The sequence below is a fragment of the Marmota marmota genome, unplaced genomic scaffold (genome assembly GCF_001458135.2).
Source record: "Marmota marmota marmota unplaced genomic scaffold, marMar, whole genome shotgun sequence".
Classification (NCBI taxonomy): Eukaryota; Metazoa; Chordata; class Mammalia; order Rodentia; family Sciuridae; genus Marmota; species Marmota marmota.
In genome coordinates, this window is record NW_026000240.1 from 452235 (window position 1) to 464831 (window position 12597).

General features: G+C 36.6%; 3 protein-coding genes across 3 annotated transcripts in view; 2 read left to right on the forward strand and 1 right to left on the reverse strand.

Annotated features, from left to right (window-relative positions):
- Positions 1 to 12597, reverse strand: part of Fyttd1 (forty-two-three domain containing 1) — a 39166-nt gene that overhangs the window by 26335 nt on the left and 234 nt on the right. The gene's annotated exons all lie outside the window — the stretch shown is intronic.
- The window catches only part of Rubcn (rubicon autophagy regulator), a 66988-nt gene continuing 54452 nt past the window's right edge, over positions 62 to 12597 (forward strand). The window contains exon 1 of the mRNA XM_048794247.1: positions 62 to 567. The gene's annotated coding sequence lies outside the window, so the exon portion shown is untranslated. The remainder of the gene's footprint in view (positions 568 to 12597) is intronic.
- Positions 9240 to 9732, forward strand: LOC125613589 (ragulator complex protein LAMTOR5-like). Its single transcript, XM_048794249.1, has one exon. The coding sequence runs from the start codon at positions 9312 to 9314 to the stop codon at positions 9585 to 9587; it is 276 nt and encodes a 91-aa protein (XP_048650206.1). The 5' UTR covers positions 9240 to 9311; the 3' UTR covers positions 9588 to 9732.

A 12597-nucleotide genomic window follows, 5' to 3' on the forward strand; every position in this document is an offset into this window, starting at 1 on the left:
CCCGCGGCAGCGGGCGGGGGAAGGGGCTATCGAGACTAGCTGTTGGCAAGAGCGGCTCACGCCAGCGCTAGCTCCTAGCGGCCCTTGCCGGTCGGGGCGAAGCACAGGAGCTTTTACCTTGTGCGCTGGCCAGACCGGGGCTTTAACAGTTCGTCTTTCGGCCCCAGTAGGGGGCTGTTAGGGGATGCTAGACCCTGAGCACCTCAAAAATCACATGTTTTAAATGATACCATGATATTCCGTGTCCATCGGTCCCTCCTGCGGAAAGACCCCCTGTGCTTCGGTACACGCGAACCTTGATTGCAGCCTGGGGAGGCGGAACAGACAGACCCCTGCGAGCGTAGATTGCAGTACTGCGTCCCAGTTTTCCTCGCCCTGGCACGCTACTTCACCTGCAGCATGCGGAGTTGCCACGTCCGAACACAAAAACTGCAGTGACTCTTCTTGCGTCACCTTAACAATAAAAGTGAATGCTAACGTTACCTTATCTCCACCACCTCTCAATCAGTACTCTCAAAGTATTTGGCACGGTATTACCTTAATAACACCTCTTCTTCCCTTGGGAGGGTAAGTATCTCTGCTTATTTAACTGCGTTTTTCTCTCATTTGCGCTGGGAATTGGTAGGATTCGGGTTTGTTTGGGATTTTTTTTTCTAATTATTCCTATAGGAAAACTTATTAATATTTGATGAATTCCTGCTTAATAACTTTCCCCCTGTTTACAAAATGTGTTATCCCCCTTTCTTCCTACCTCATTTCTTCTTCTCCCTCAAAGTGCTCATATGGAAGCACTTGGGTTATTTTGTCCTATAATTTGCATCTAAGGGGGAAAAAAAAAAGGTAGCTATTCTGTCCACCAAGAAATCTCTCGGTAATCTTTCCAATTCCTAAAATTTCGTTAGCGTAGAACAAGGCAGAACTTTGTGATGACCTAAAGTATCTCAAAACCATAGTAGCCTATGCTTAATTTAGTAATGTCACAATGTCATGTGGTTTTCAACTTCAATAGCAATGACACAATTGGCTATTTTTTGCTTGGGGATTCCATGTCTTTAAATATTTCTTATTTTGCACATTGTTTTTGTTAATAACTTATTTCCCAATGTTTATTAACAACAACAACAACAACAACAAAATATCTGTGTCCTATCTTCCCTTTACATGTCTGAATTCAAAGCAAAAGGTTGCAGGTGATATTGTTTTTTATAATTAGGGTTACCTTAATCATAAAACTACATGTGAATGTTCTTTGTAACTGTAGCATGAATAAAACCAAGAGCCATTCCAGGAGGTATATATCTTAACTGTAAGCAAAGAAACATGATGTGTGTGTGTGTAAAAGCCTGGATAGTCTTGAAGAAATGTATGGTTTTTATTAAGCTTTTGGAAATTTATAAGTAACTCTTTATCCTCACAGGTCAAGTTGGCTTTCTTACCCCTGCCAAAAATATAACTATACAGGAAGAGTGAATCAGCCTATACACCTGTGGAGGAGTACAAAAAATTTTAATGGTGAAGGAAGGTTTTAACTAAGAAAGACCCAAGAAAGGATGTAGATGTATCTCAGTGGTAGAGCACCTGCTTAACATATGTGAGGCCCCCAGGTTCGAAACCTAGTTCTGCAATAAAATAAAATAATAATAATTAATAATAATAATAAAATTCAGCTTGTCAAGGAAAATAGCATGGATTCTCTTGGCACAAGGTTTTTTGTTTGTTTTTTGCATAAGGGTCTTGATTTACTACTCTGTCTTATAACCTCCACCTTTCCCTGCTAATAACTAGGGAAAGTGGTTTGTAGAAGTAAAAGTCAGTGGAACACCTAGGTTTTTTTGAGTGATAACTTTTCCACTCATTTCAGTCATTAATCATGTGATCTTGGGAGCATTTCTGGACCTTATACTCATCTTCAAAACAAGAAAGTAGTAGTACTAATTATATAAATTATACTAAGTTATTTCTAGATTTCTTACAGTTCTAAAATCCCCTTCTCACAAGACATGTTTTACCACATTAGCCCTCTCTCAATATAAATAACTTCTACGAGCTCTGTTCATTTGTAGGAGTAAACTACCTAAGGTTAAATTCCTAATTGTATCTAAGAAAATTAATGTACTTAGCATTTGGAAGCATTTTGTATTTAGGTATTTATAAGACAGATAACGAAACCCCAAATACATAAAATCCTCCCTACCACTAATATAATATAGATTTCCTTTTATTTTAGTTTTCTGTTCAAAACTTGAGCCCTAACCCAAATCTTAACTCAAAAAAAGACATGCCTCAGTATTTTCATTAAGCAGTTTTTGGCTGTTTCCCCTGGGGCTGAGGGTCTCAGAGTCTCAGAGCAACCTCCCCAGATTCCAAAGGGAAAAGCAAGAGAACAAGAGTGACGCATTGTGTGTAATAGTAGGTCTAGTTACACACAAAACAAAACAAAATAGCAACCTCTAAAACAACACAGCAAAATGAAGAAGGAGACAAGCCAAGAAATCAGAACTGGGCCTTGTACAAGAAGTCTATCAGCCAGCTAGAAGGGCTGGGGTTAAAGGGTCAACCCTGCAATTTTCTGAGGCATGAGAGTCAGCTATTCATTTAATCATATACTTATTGAGCACCAGGTATTGTAATACGCTCCAAGAATAGAATGGATGCAAGATGGATGTAGTCCCTATCTTCTCACAGCTTGCAGAGCAAAAAGTATTTTCTGAGCACCTACTATGAATAAAGCACTATGCTGGACACAAGCATATAGCTGTTCAATAACTTTAGCTAAATCAAAACAAACAATTCCAGCAGTCACCCTTTTTAGAGGCTTGATTTCATAGTATAGATAAGACAACATCTAGGATAGCAGGGAAAAATACAGGACCCATTAAATCTGGATTTCAGACATAAACAATGAACAACCGTTTAGTGTGTGTCCCGGGTTTTAGATAAACCACATTTTTTTTCACTAGACTGTTTTATGAATGTTTAGGATATATTTATACTAAATAATTATTCATTTTTTCTGAGATTCAAGTTTAACTGTGAGTCATTTTTATTTGCTATATCTGGCAACCTTAACAACATACCATACTTTCCTATTAACATTTTTCTGACTCTCTTTTTATAAGCACAACTTATATACTTCCTCCCTTAGATTTCTTTTTCTTTTTCCAGGACTTCATACTTGCTAGGCAAGTACTCTACCACTGAGCTTCATTTTCAGCCCCTTAACCTTTTAAAGCTAGTTTGATATGCCTTTTAAATTTTCTTTTTATCAGTTTTATTGAGATGTTGATAGACAAAAAAAAGACATACCTAAGTTTTCAATATATATAGTATGCAGTGCATATACCTGTGAAAACACCACGATAATCAGAATAATAAATATATCCATCATTCCCAAAACGTTACTTGTGTCACTTTGTAATCCTTCCCCTTACCTACTGCCTGGGCCACCACCGATCTCTTTTCTGTCACTATAGGTTAATTTGCACTTTTTAGAATTTTAGAAGAATGGAATCATATAGAATGTACTTTCTAAAAACTGGATTATTTCACCTAGCATAATTGTTTCTAATTTGTATATTTTAAAATTTATTTTTCTTACCTTATTGCACTAACTAGAGACCTGATATTAACCATGTTTAATCATGGTCAAGTTAAAATGAATGTTTTTGCCTGGTTTCCAACCTCAGAAGGAAAGCATTCATTCACCCTTAAATATGATCGAATTTTTTTTTTTAAGATATCCTTTGTTAGGTTAAAGAAGTTCCCTTCTAGCTGGGCATAGTGGCCCATATCTCTTATCCCAGCAGCTCAGGAGGCTGAGGCAGGAGGATTGAGAGTTCAAAGCCAGCCTCCGCAAAAGTGAGGTGCTAAACTCAGTGTAACCCTGTTTGTAAATAAAATATAAAATAGGGCTGGGGGTGTAGCTCAGGGTTCAAGTGCCCCCGAGTTTAATCTCCAGTACCAAAAAAAAAAAAAAAAAAAAAAAAGTTCCCTGTGTTGTTGGTTTGCTAAGAGTTTTCATAAATGAATATTGAATTTAATACTTTGTTGAATCTATTACAAAAATGAAATGGTTTTTCTTTTTAAATTTACTAATATAGTGAATTACATGGATTTTCAAATGTTATATTTCTGAGATAAATATTCTTGGTCATGGTGTATTATCATTTTTATATATTGTTACATTTAATTTGTTTTGTCCAGGAGTTTTGTCTTTTCAGTATGTAACTTCTTTTTCTTCTAATGTCTTTCTTATAATTTCTAGCTCAGTCCATAGAGTGCTTGCCTCACATGAACAAGGCCCCAGGTTCAAACCTCAGCACCACATACAGGAATTAATTCTTTTGCTTTTTATAAGAGGATTTTCTAGAATTCATTTGTTAATGTAATGTGTATTATACTGGTATAAGGGAATGGTAAAATTTGTATTTTATATGTGAAATAACAAAACACTAATTAGTATACTAACCAGTAAGCTACTTATGTATAAATACAGTTTTTCTTCTCTTATATGCTCAATTCTTCCCATTCTCTTGCCTTTTTCAATGCTTTCTGCTATGATAGGTTTTTTGATTGTTATGTTTTTCTACCTTGTTATAGCTTTTTGTTCCTCTCCTATTTTGCTTATTTCTTTTGTTCTAACCTTTTGCTGTTCTAGGCTTTTGCTTTTTAATCTCAGTATTCATTTGTTTATTCATTCATTCAGCAAACAGTTTGAGTTCCTAGTATGTGCAAGATACTGCTAATTGCTGGGAATACAGTGAACCATGACAGCCAGGGTTTCAGGCAAAGCTGCTGCCTTTAAAAAATCTCAGGAGTTATTGAGGAGCCTGCCCACTCCAGGACTAGTACTGATCCCCATATCCCTGACTATCAGTTTTTCTGTAACTTTGGGAAGCTGCTTTGGGTAGACAGGAGAACTTGAAGGGGAATTCTTCCTGGACTGAGAGGAGAGGAAGCTCTGTCCTATTAGGTCTTGCCTTCTCTGGGCAGGATAGGGGTCTTGACCACCAGGGGTTCTAGGTCCATTCACTAAATGGCCAACTGTAGAATTTTCTAAAACTAAACAAATTTTCGGCAGGAGGATCACAAGTTCAAAGCCAGTCTCAGCAATTTAATGAGGCTAAGCAATTCGGTGAGACCCTGTCTGTAATAAAATACAAAATAGGGCTAGGGATGTAGCTCAGTGGTCAAGTGCCCCTGAATTCAATCCCTGTACCCACCCCACCCCCCACTGAAAAAAAAAACTAAACAAATTTTCATAAATCACACAGTTTCCCCCTATTTCGATAAAATTTATTTGTTTAAAAGGTATCCTTGGGGCTGGGAATATAGCTCAGTGGATAGAGTGCTTGCATCACATGCACAAGGCCCCAGCTTCAGTCCTCAGCAACACACACACACACACACACACACACAAGATATCTTCAATTCATACTGGATTGATTAGTAGTCTAGGAAGGCTCAGTGGAACCAAAATTCTAGGGTCATGGGGCCTTTAGGCATTCCTGTTTTTCCTTATGCTTCTTCTCTTTGCTCCTCAGGTTCCCTGCCCAATCTGGTCTCTGAACTGACTGTGTTCTCTCTCCTAGAGGATCTCTCCTCTGGGTCCACAATCTAGCTAAAGCTGTAAGAAGTTGGAACAAGGACAAATTGAACATTCCTCAGCTGTTAAGGTTTTGCTCAGTACATAATAAGTTTTTATTCATTTTCATTTTAAAATTAAAAATTCCAAATTTGTATGCACTGTCCAAGGCTGGCAATAAACTTTCCTGTAGAAGTGCATAAACAAATCAATACTAAATGCTTAGATGGGGTGTAAATTTTATGTAAAGACAAAATAAAAACCAGGTAATTAAAACTTGGCAAAATTCTTTTTTCTCTTTCATTTTATTTTATTATTTTTTGCAGCACTGAGGATGAAACCCAAGGCCTTACTCAGACTGGGCAATTGCTCTACCACTGAGTTACACCCTCAGCCCTCAAAAGTTATTGAAATCATACAGTGTATATGACTAAAAGAAAAAGAATTTTGGTAAATCAGTACATTTGGTAAATTAAGTGAATTGGGTTTTGGCAAAATTGGCTAAGAAGACTAATAAAAATTACAAACTACAGGGAAAACAAATTAATTTTAAAATATTTTCAAACTTTAATCACCATAAGCTAAGAAATTTCCATGTGAAACACTAACATTTTGATTATATTGATCAGGATACAATCATAAGAAAATAAAACCAGGGGCTGGGGTTGTGGCTCAGTGGTAGAGCACTTGCCTAGCACATTCGAGGTCCTGAGTTCAATCCTCAGCACCAAATAAAAATAAATAAATAAAGGTACTGTGTCCAACTACAACTAAAAAATTTTTTAAAAATTAAAACCATACTGAGTTTCTTGCTTATTTTTTAAACATGTGAATCTACAGAAAAGTTGCAAAAATAATACAATGAATACTCATTTACTCTTCACTTAGATTTACAAATTATGAAAGCTTTGCCATATTTGCTTTGTCTACATATAGGTAGGTAGATAGACATGATTATTGTTACAGTTTACTTGGGAGGAGGTTACAGAAATCATAATTCTTTAAAATATATCTCTAAGGATATTCTTTAATATAAACATGCTCAAATTATCAAGTTCAGGAAATTTAACGTTAATGTAATACTATTATACGATATATAGTCCATAACCAAGTTTTGTCAATACTGAAAAAGCCTTTATACAATTTTTATTCCAGTCTAGAATCTAATCCAGGTTCACATAGTACATTTCTTTGACCTGCCTCTCCTTTAATCTGAAAAAGTTTTAACATCTTTTATTAGTCCTTTTTGATATTTATTTATTTTAACCATGCTGGGGATTGAACGGGGCCTTACCCATGACAAGCAAGTGAACTATATCCCCAGTCCTCTTTTAAAACAAAAAATATTTTGAGACAGCGTCTTCCTAAGAGTCCTAGGCTGGCCTGGGACTTACCATCCTCCTGCCTCAGCCTCTAGAGTAGCTGGGATTATAGGCCTGCATCATTCCACCCAGCTGATATTTACATTAAAAAAATTTTTTAAAATATTTATTTATTTTTTTTAGTTGTAATTGGACACAATACCTTTGCTTTATTTATTTATTTTTATGTGGTACTGAGGATCAAACCCAGGGCCTTGCATGTACTAGGCGAGCACTCTACCTCTGAGCCACAACCCCAGCCCTATATATGGGTGGGTGTGTGTGTGTGTATGTGTATGTATATACACCTTTATTTTATTTGTTTTTATTTTTATGTGGTGCCAGGGAACGAACCTAGTGCCTCAGGCATGCTAGGCAAGCACTCTACCACTGAGCTACAACCCTGGCCCCCCCACATTTTTTTTTAATATTTATTTTTTATTTGTAGTGGACACTGTAAGGTCCTTGCTTAGCATCTGCACAGCCATCTTAAGTGACAGCCACCATTTTAAGAAAAATTTTGCTTTCCTGCCCTACCGTGTTTCTGAGAAAGGCTCACCACTCCCTCATTATCAGTCCAACCCTTAACCTGCTTTAGGACCTGCTTAGCTTTAATCCCGGAGCCTGCCCCATAAAAGTCCCAAACCCTAAGCCTGTTTTACTTCTCTTGTCTATGGAGAGATATGCCTTTATTTGTCAGCTGTGACAAACTCTCCGCCTGGTCTCCATCTTCCATTTCTCGCTCGCCTGCCTCCTGGTTCCTTGCTTTCCTATCAATTATTTATTTTCTTTATTTATTTTTATGTGGTGCTGAGGATTGAACCCAGGGTCTTCCATGTGCTAGGCGAGCACTCTACCACCGAGCCACAACCTCAGCCCCAATATTTTTGAGACTTGAGTTATCAAGTTAGTTGTTGCATGGATTATCACTCCATTTGAGTTTGTCTTCTTATTACTTTGAGGTTATTCATTTTTGTCAGGAATACTATGCAAGTCACATGCACTTTTCAGTGTCTAACATAAGAACACACACGATGTCATTTTGTCTTATTGGTGATCTTAATTTAGATCCTTTGGTTAAGATGATGCCTGGTAGGTTTCTCTATTGTAAAGGTATTTCCCCCATTTGTAATGAAGTCATTGTGGGGAGATATTTTGAGATTATGTAAATATACTGTTCAGAACAAATTTGTGTGTGTGTGCGTGTGTGTGTTACTGGAGATTAAATCCAGAGCCTTATGTGTGCTACGAAAGCACTTTTCTACTGAAATATATCCCATGATAGTTGACTCTTGATTGAATCATAATAATTATAACTATGATGGTTGCAAAATAGTGATTTTTCTATCAATTCCTTTATATTTGTTAGTTGACATTCTATTGTGTAGGTTTCCCTCACCCCCTTCTTATTTCCTATTTTTTATTTTTATATACATATGTGTGTGTGTGTGTGTGTGTATTTGATTCTCAAGTTTTTTTTGACTTGGCAAGTGGAAGACATTGATTTAAAATTTGAATACTACAAAAAATGTTGCTAAAATAATTTTAGTGAATATATTAAAAGAGAACATACTCATGACTATATTGCTAGTTGTTTAATATATTGTTTATATATATTCAAGAATACTAATCTTTAAGAACAAATTTTGGCAAATAGGTAAAAATCCATTATTTGGGTGAGGGTTGTGGATCAGTGGTAAAGGGCTTGCTTAGCATGTATGAGGCCCTCGATTTGATTCTCAGCACTACATATAAATAAATAAAATAAAGGACCATTGACAACAACAACAAAAAACAATTTAAAAAATCCATTATTTGATTAACCAATCCTTGAGTGAAGTTGGCTTTCTTTTTTTGTGGGGGGTGGGGAACCAGGGATTGAACTCAGGGGCACTCAACCACTGAGCCACATTTCCAGCCCTATTTTGTATTTTATTTAGAGACAGGGTCTCACTGAGTTGTTTAGCGCCTTGCCATTGCTGAAGCTGGCTTTGAACTTGCAATCCTCCTGTCTCAGCCTCCCCAGCTGCTGGGATTATAGATGTGTGCCACCAGGCCCAGCTGAAATTGGTTTTCTGCCAGTGGTTCTGTAAGACCTACTGTTTGTATAAAAATAGCATTCTGATAAACTTGGAAACAAACAGATTGATCAGGATCAGATAAACTTCTTCAAGTTTGTGATTTAAAAAATACAAATTCAGGGATGGAGGTATAGTTCAATAGTAGAGTGTTTGCTTAGCATGTAAGAGGATCTATGCTCTATCTCTAGTCCTGCAAGAAACTAAAAATTTTTTAATTAAAAATCATTAAGTAGCTGAGGACTGGCTGCGCTGTGGTGTCCTGCCCCGGGGTGGCCTTCTAGCAGGATGGAGGCAACTTTGAAGCAGCACTTGGAGGATACAATGAAGAATCCGTCCATTGTTGGAGTCCTGTGCACAGATTCACAAGGACTTAATCTGGGCTGTCGTGGGACCCTGTCAGATGAACATGCTGGAGTTATATCTGTTCTAGCCCAACAAGCAACTAAGATAACCTCTGACCCCACTGATATTCCTGTGGTGTGCCAAGAATCAGATAATGGGAACATTATGATCCAAAAACGTGATGGCATCACCGTGACAGTGCACAAAAGGGCCTCTTGATCTCTCTCATCAGTTCTCCAGCAGCCTGTCATAGGGACTCAATCCTACTATGTTAATTATCTTACAAAACTAATTAAGTTTGGGCTGGGGATGTGGCTCAAGCAGTAATGCGCTCGCCTCAGCACCATATAAAAATAAAGATGTTGTGTCCACCGAAAACTAAAAAATAAATATTAAAAAAAACTTCTCTCTCTCTCTCCTCTCTCTTTAAAAAAAACTAGTTAAGTTGCAGTGATTAAGCCATTCATTGAATATGCATTGAAAACTTTTCTATTTATTTTAGAGTGAGTTGCTTTTTAACCAATGTATCAGGATATTAATAAGGATCATGTTTTGAAGCAGCATGTCCAGATCACTTTGTATATAAAATTTCGTTAGGTTAAATAAATCTGCTTGGAGGAAAGCTTAAAAAAATCATTAAGTAATTGCTAAGTAAGACCATTGTCTTTGTGTGACATTATTGAACCATGATGCTAGATATTTTTGTATATTTGGCAATTTTTTTGTATTTGCATCTCAGATGCACAAAATTGGGTTAATCATAATCCTTGGTTCATGATATACTCATCTGTTTCCAAGCATAGTGTTTTTATTTAGTTAATTGATTAGTTATTTTAAATACTGACTATAATTAGTCATAATTTAATAACTAGTTATTTTAAAAACTATGCACCTATTAACCCATGATTCAAACAAGAACTAGAACAACAATTCCACTCTTCATATGCACTTAAGAGAAATTCTTCCTTATATACAAGGGAAGACCTATATGATTGTTCATTGAAGGAGTTTGCAAGAGCAAAACTTAAAAATTCAAATGTCTATTAATGGGAGAGAGAATGAATAAACTGTGATAAAATGGACTAATGTATGAACTAACTGTTCATATAATGGACTAATATGCATCAGTCAAAATCAATGAACTATAGTGACATTTAACATGAATGAATTTTATCAGTATTAAAAAATACTGATAAAAAGTGAGACCCCCATAGAATATTTCTCAATCCTTTTTATAATGTTGCAACATAAAAAAATCTAAATAACACTTTTTAGGAATATAGATAGATGCAAAGAGACTAGATAATAAGGGAAGCAATGGAATAACACACAAGGGATTTAGGATTATGATGATGGATGAAGGAGAAGCACAGGGTATGGATACACAGCTAGTGTAGATTCTTGTGGTGTTTACTAACTGCTTTAAAGAAAATACATGTAAACCCAGACTTGGATATAAAAAGAAAATCCTGTTTTTTGGAACTTGTACTATAACTGTAGTTTTAGGATTTCCTGATAGAGCTGATTGTAAGCATGTGTTGAGATCACATTGTATTATTTTGGGATTATACTGTATGTCAAAAAGTGAATTTCATACATTTGTAGAAACAGAAAGTAGTAAAATCCCATTGACTAATGTTGTTCCTTTCTTAAAAAGCATAAACTCTTTAGTAGGAAAATATGACAAAGTTTGAACAAAGAGAATTTTTATATAAATGAAATCATAATTATCATTAAAAGCTTCTCTCATTTCACTTTTAATACACACACACACACACACACACACAAATTTTCCCAAGTCTGAAAATTTCTAAAAGTCATGTTAGGAGTCATTAGTTTTTCATGAAATTATCCTTGATCCCTTCCTATCCTTCCCTTGTCATATCCAGTGCTCATAGATCAACACTGATTATATCATCTTATTACTGTAATCTGCACCTCCTTGTTTTCACAGCCACTGCTTTAGGTGTGGGCTTACAAACTAACAACCCAAGGGCTGAGGGCCACCTGCAGCCTACAGACAATTTTTTAAAAATATTTTTTTAGTTGTTGATAGACCTTTATTTTATTCATTTATATGTGGTGCTGAGAATTGAACCCAGTGCCTCACACACGTCAGGCAAGCAGTCTACTACTGAGCCACAATCCCAGCCCCAGAAAATTTTTTAATGTTTTTTTTTTAGTTGTAGATGGACACAATACCTTTATTTTATTTATTTTTATGTGGTGCTTCACATGTGCTAAGCAAGTGCTCTACCACTCAGCCACAGCCCTGGCCCTACAGACAAATTTTGTATCATCTGTGCAATGTTGAAATTTTTAAAAAATTTGTTGCTACCCCCCCAAAAAAATTGACAACATTTAAAGACTTGGATATTGTACCTAAGATTTCAGTTGCTTTTTTTGTATTTTTGCAGAGCCTTATACATGCTGTGTAAGCACACTGTCACTGAGCTACACCGCAGCTTAGGTTCCAACTTCTTTTGACAAATAAGAATATGCGGCAACCCTAGGCTCATATGCCAATTTGACAATATTCAATTACAGCAAAGGTGAGACTTCCCTTCTCCTTGAGGTCTGAGCTTTCCAGTTTAGAATTCCCGCCATATCCTGTTGTTTCTTGGAACTGGTTCACTTTACTCTTTGGCATTACCGGCTTGGTTCTTGTAAGGATTCCAAGTCTTCGCCGACTTGTCTTCTACTCTTATCTCTTTCGTAGTACATACCCCGTCCTGTCTCCACATTTTTAAAGTTAGTTTTCTAAGATTTGATCAAATCACGTGATTTGTATATCCTTGATATACTAATTATTTCAGTATTAAAATACAAGTTCCTTAAAATGGCTTTTCATGATCTGGGCTACCTGCTCCCGAATGCCACATCATTGTTTCCCACCCTTTCCCAACTTTGATTACTACTCAGAACCAGCAGTTCCCAAACCAGCATATTTCCTTTTGTCTGCCAGTTCTGTCCTCTCCATCTTCGCTTTCCCGTTTCTCCTGGTTAACTCTTGCTCATCCTCAAAAACTGCGCTGACAACAGTCTTCCAGGGAACCATTCCCCGAAACCTTTCCCTCTTCTTTAATTTTGTGATCCCAAAGCGACTTTTGTCCTTAACACTACCGGTGTTAAACCGGGGGGGGGGGGGTCGTGAAGTAGAGTTAATCGAACTTGGGGATTAGACCGGCGTTACGTTTACTAGTTTTCACCTCTGCGGTCCAGTTCCCAT

What these genes read in the sequence shown, in the direction of transcription:
- LOC125613589 (XM_048794249.1), top strand. Translation starts at nt 9,312, where the DNA reads ATGGAGGCAACTTTGAAGCAGCACTTGGAGGATACAATGAAGAATCCG.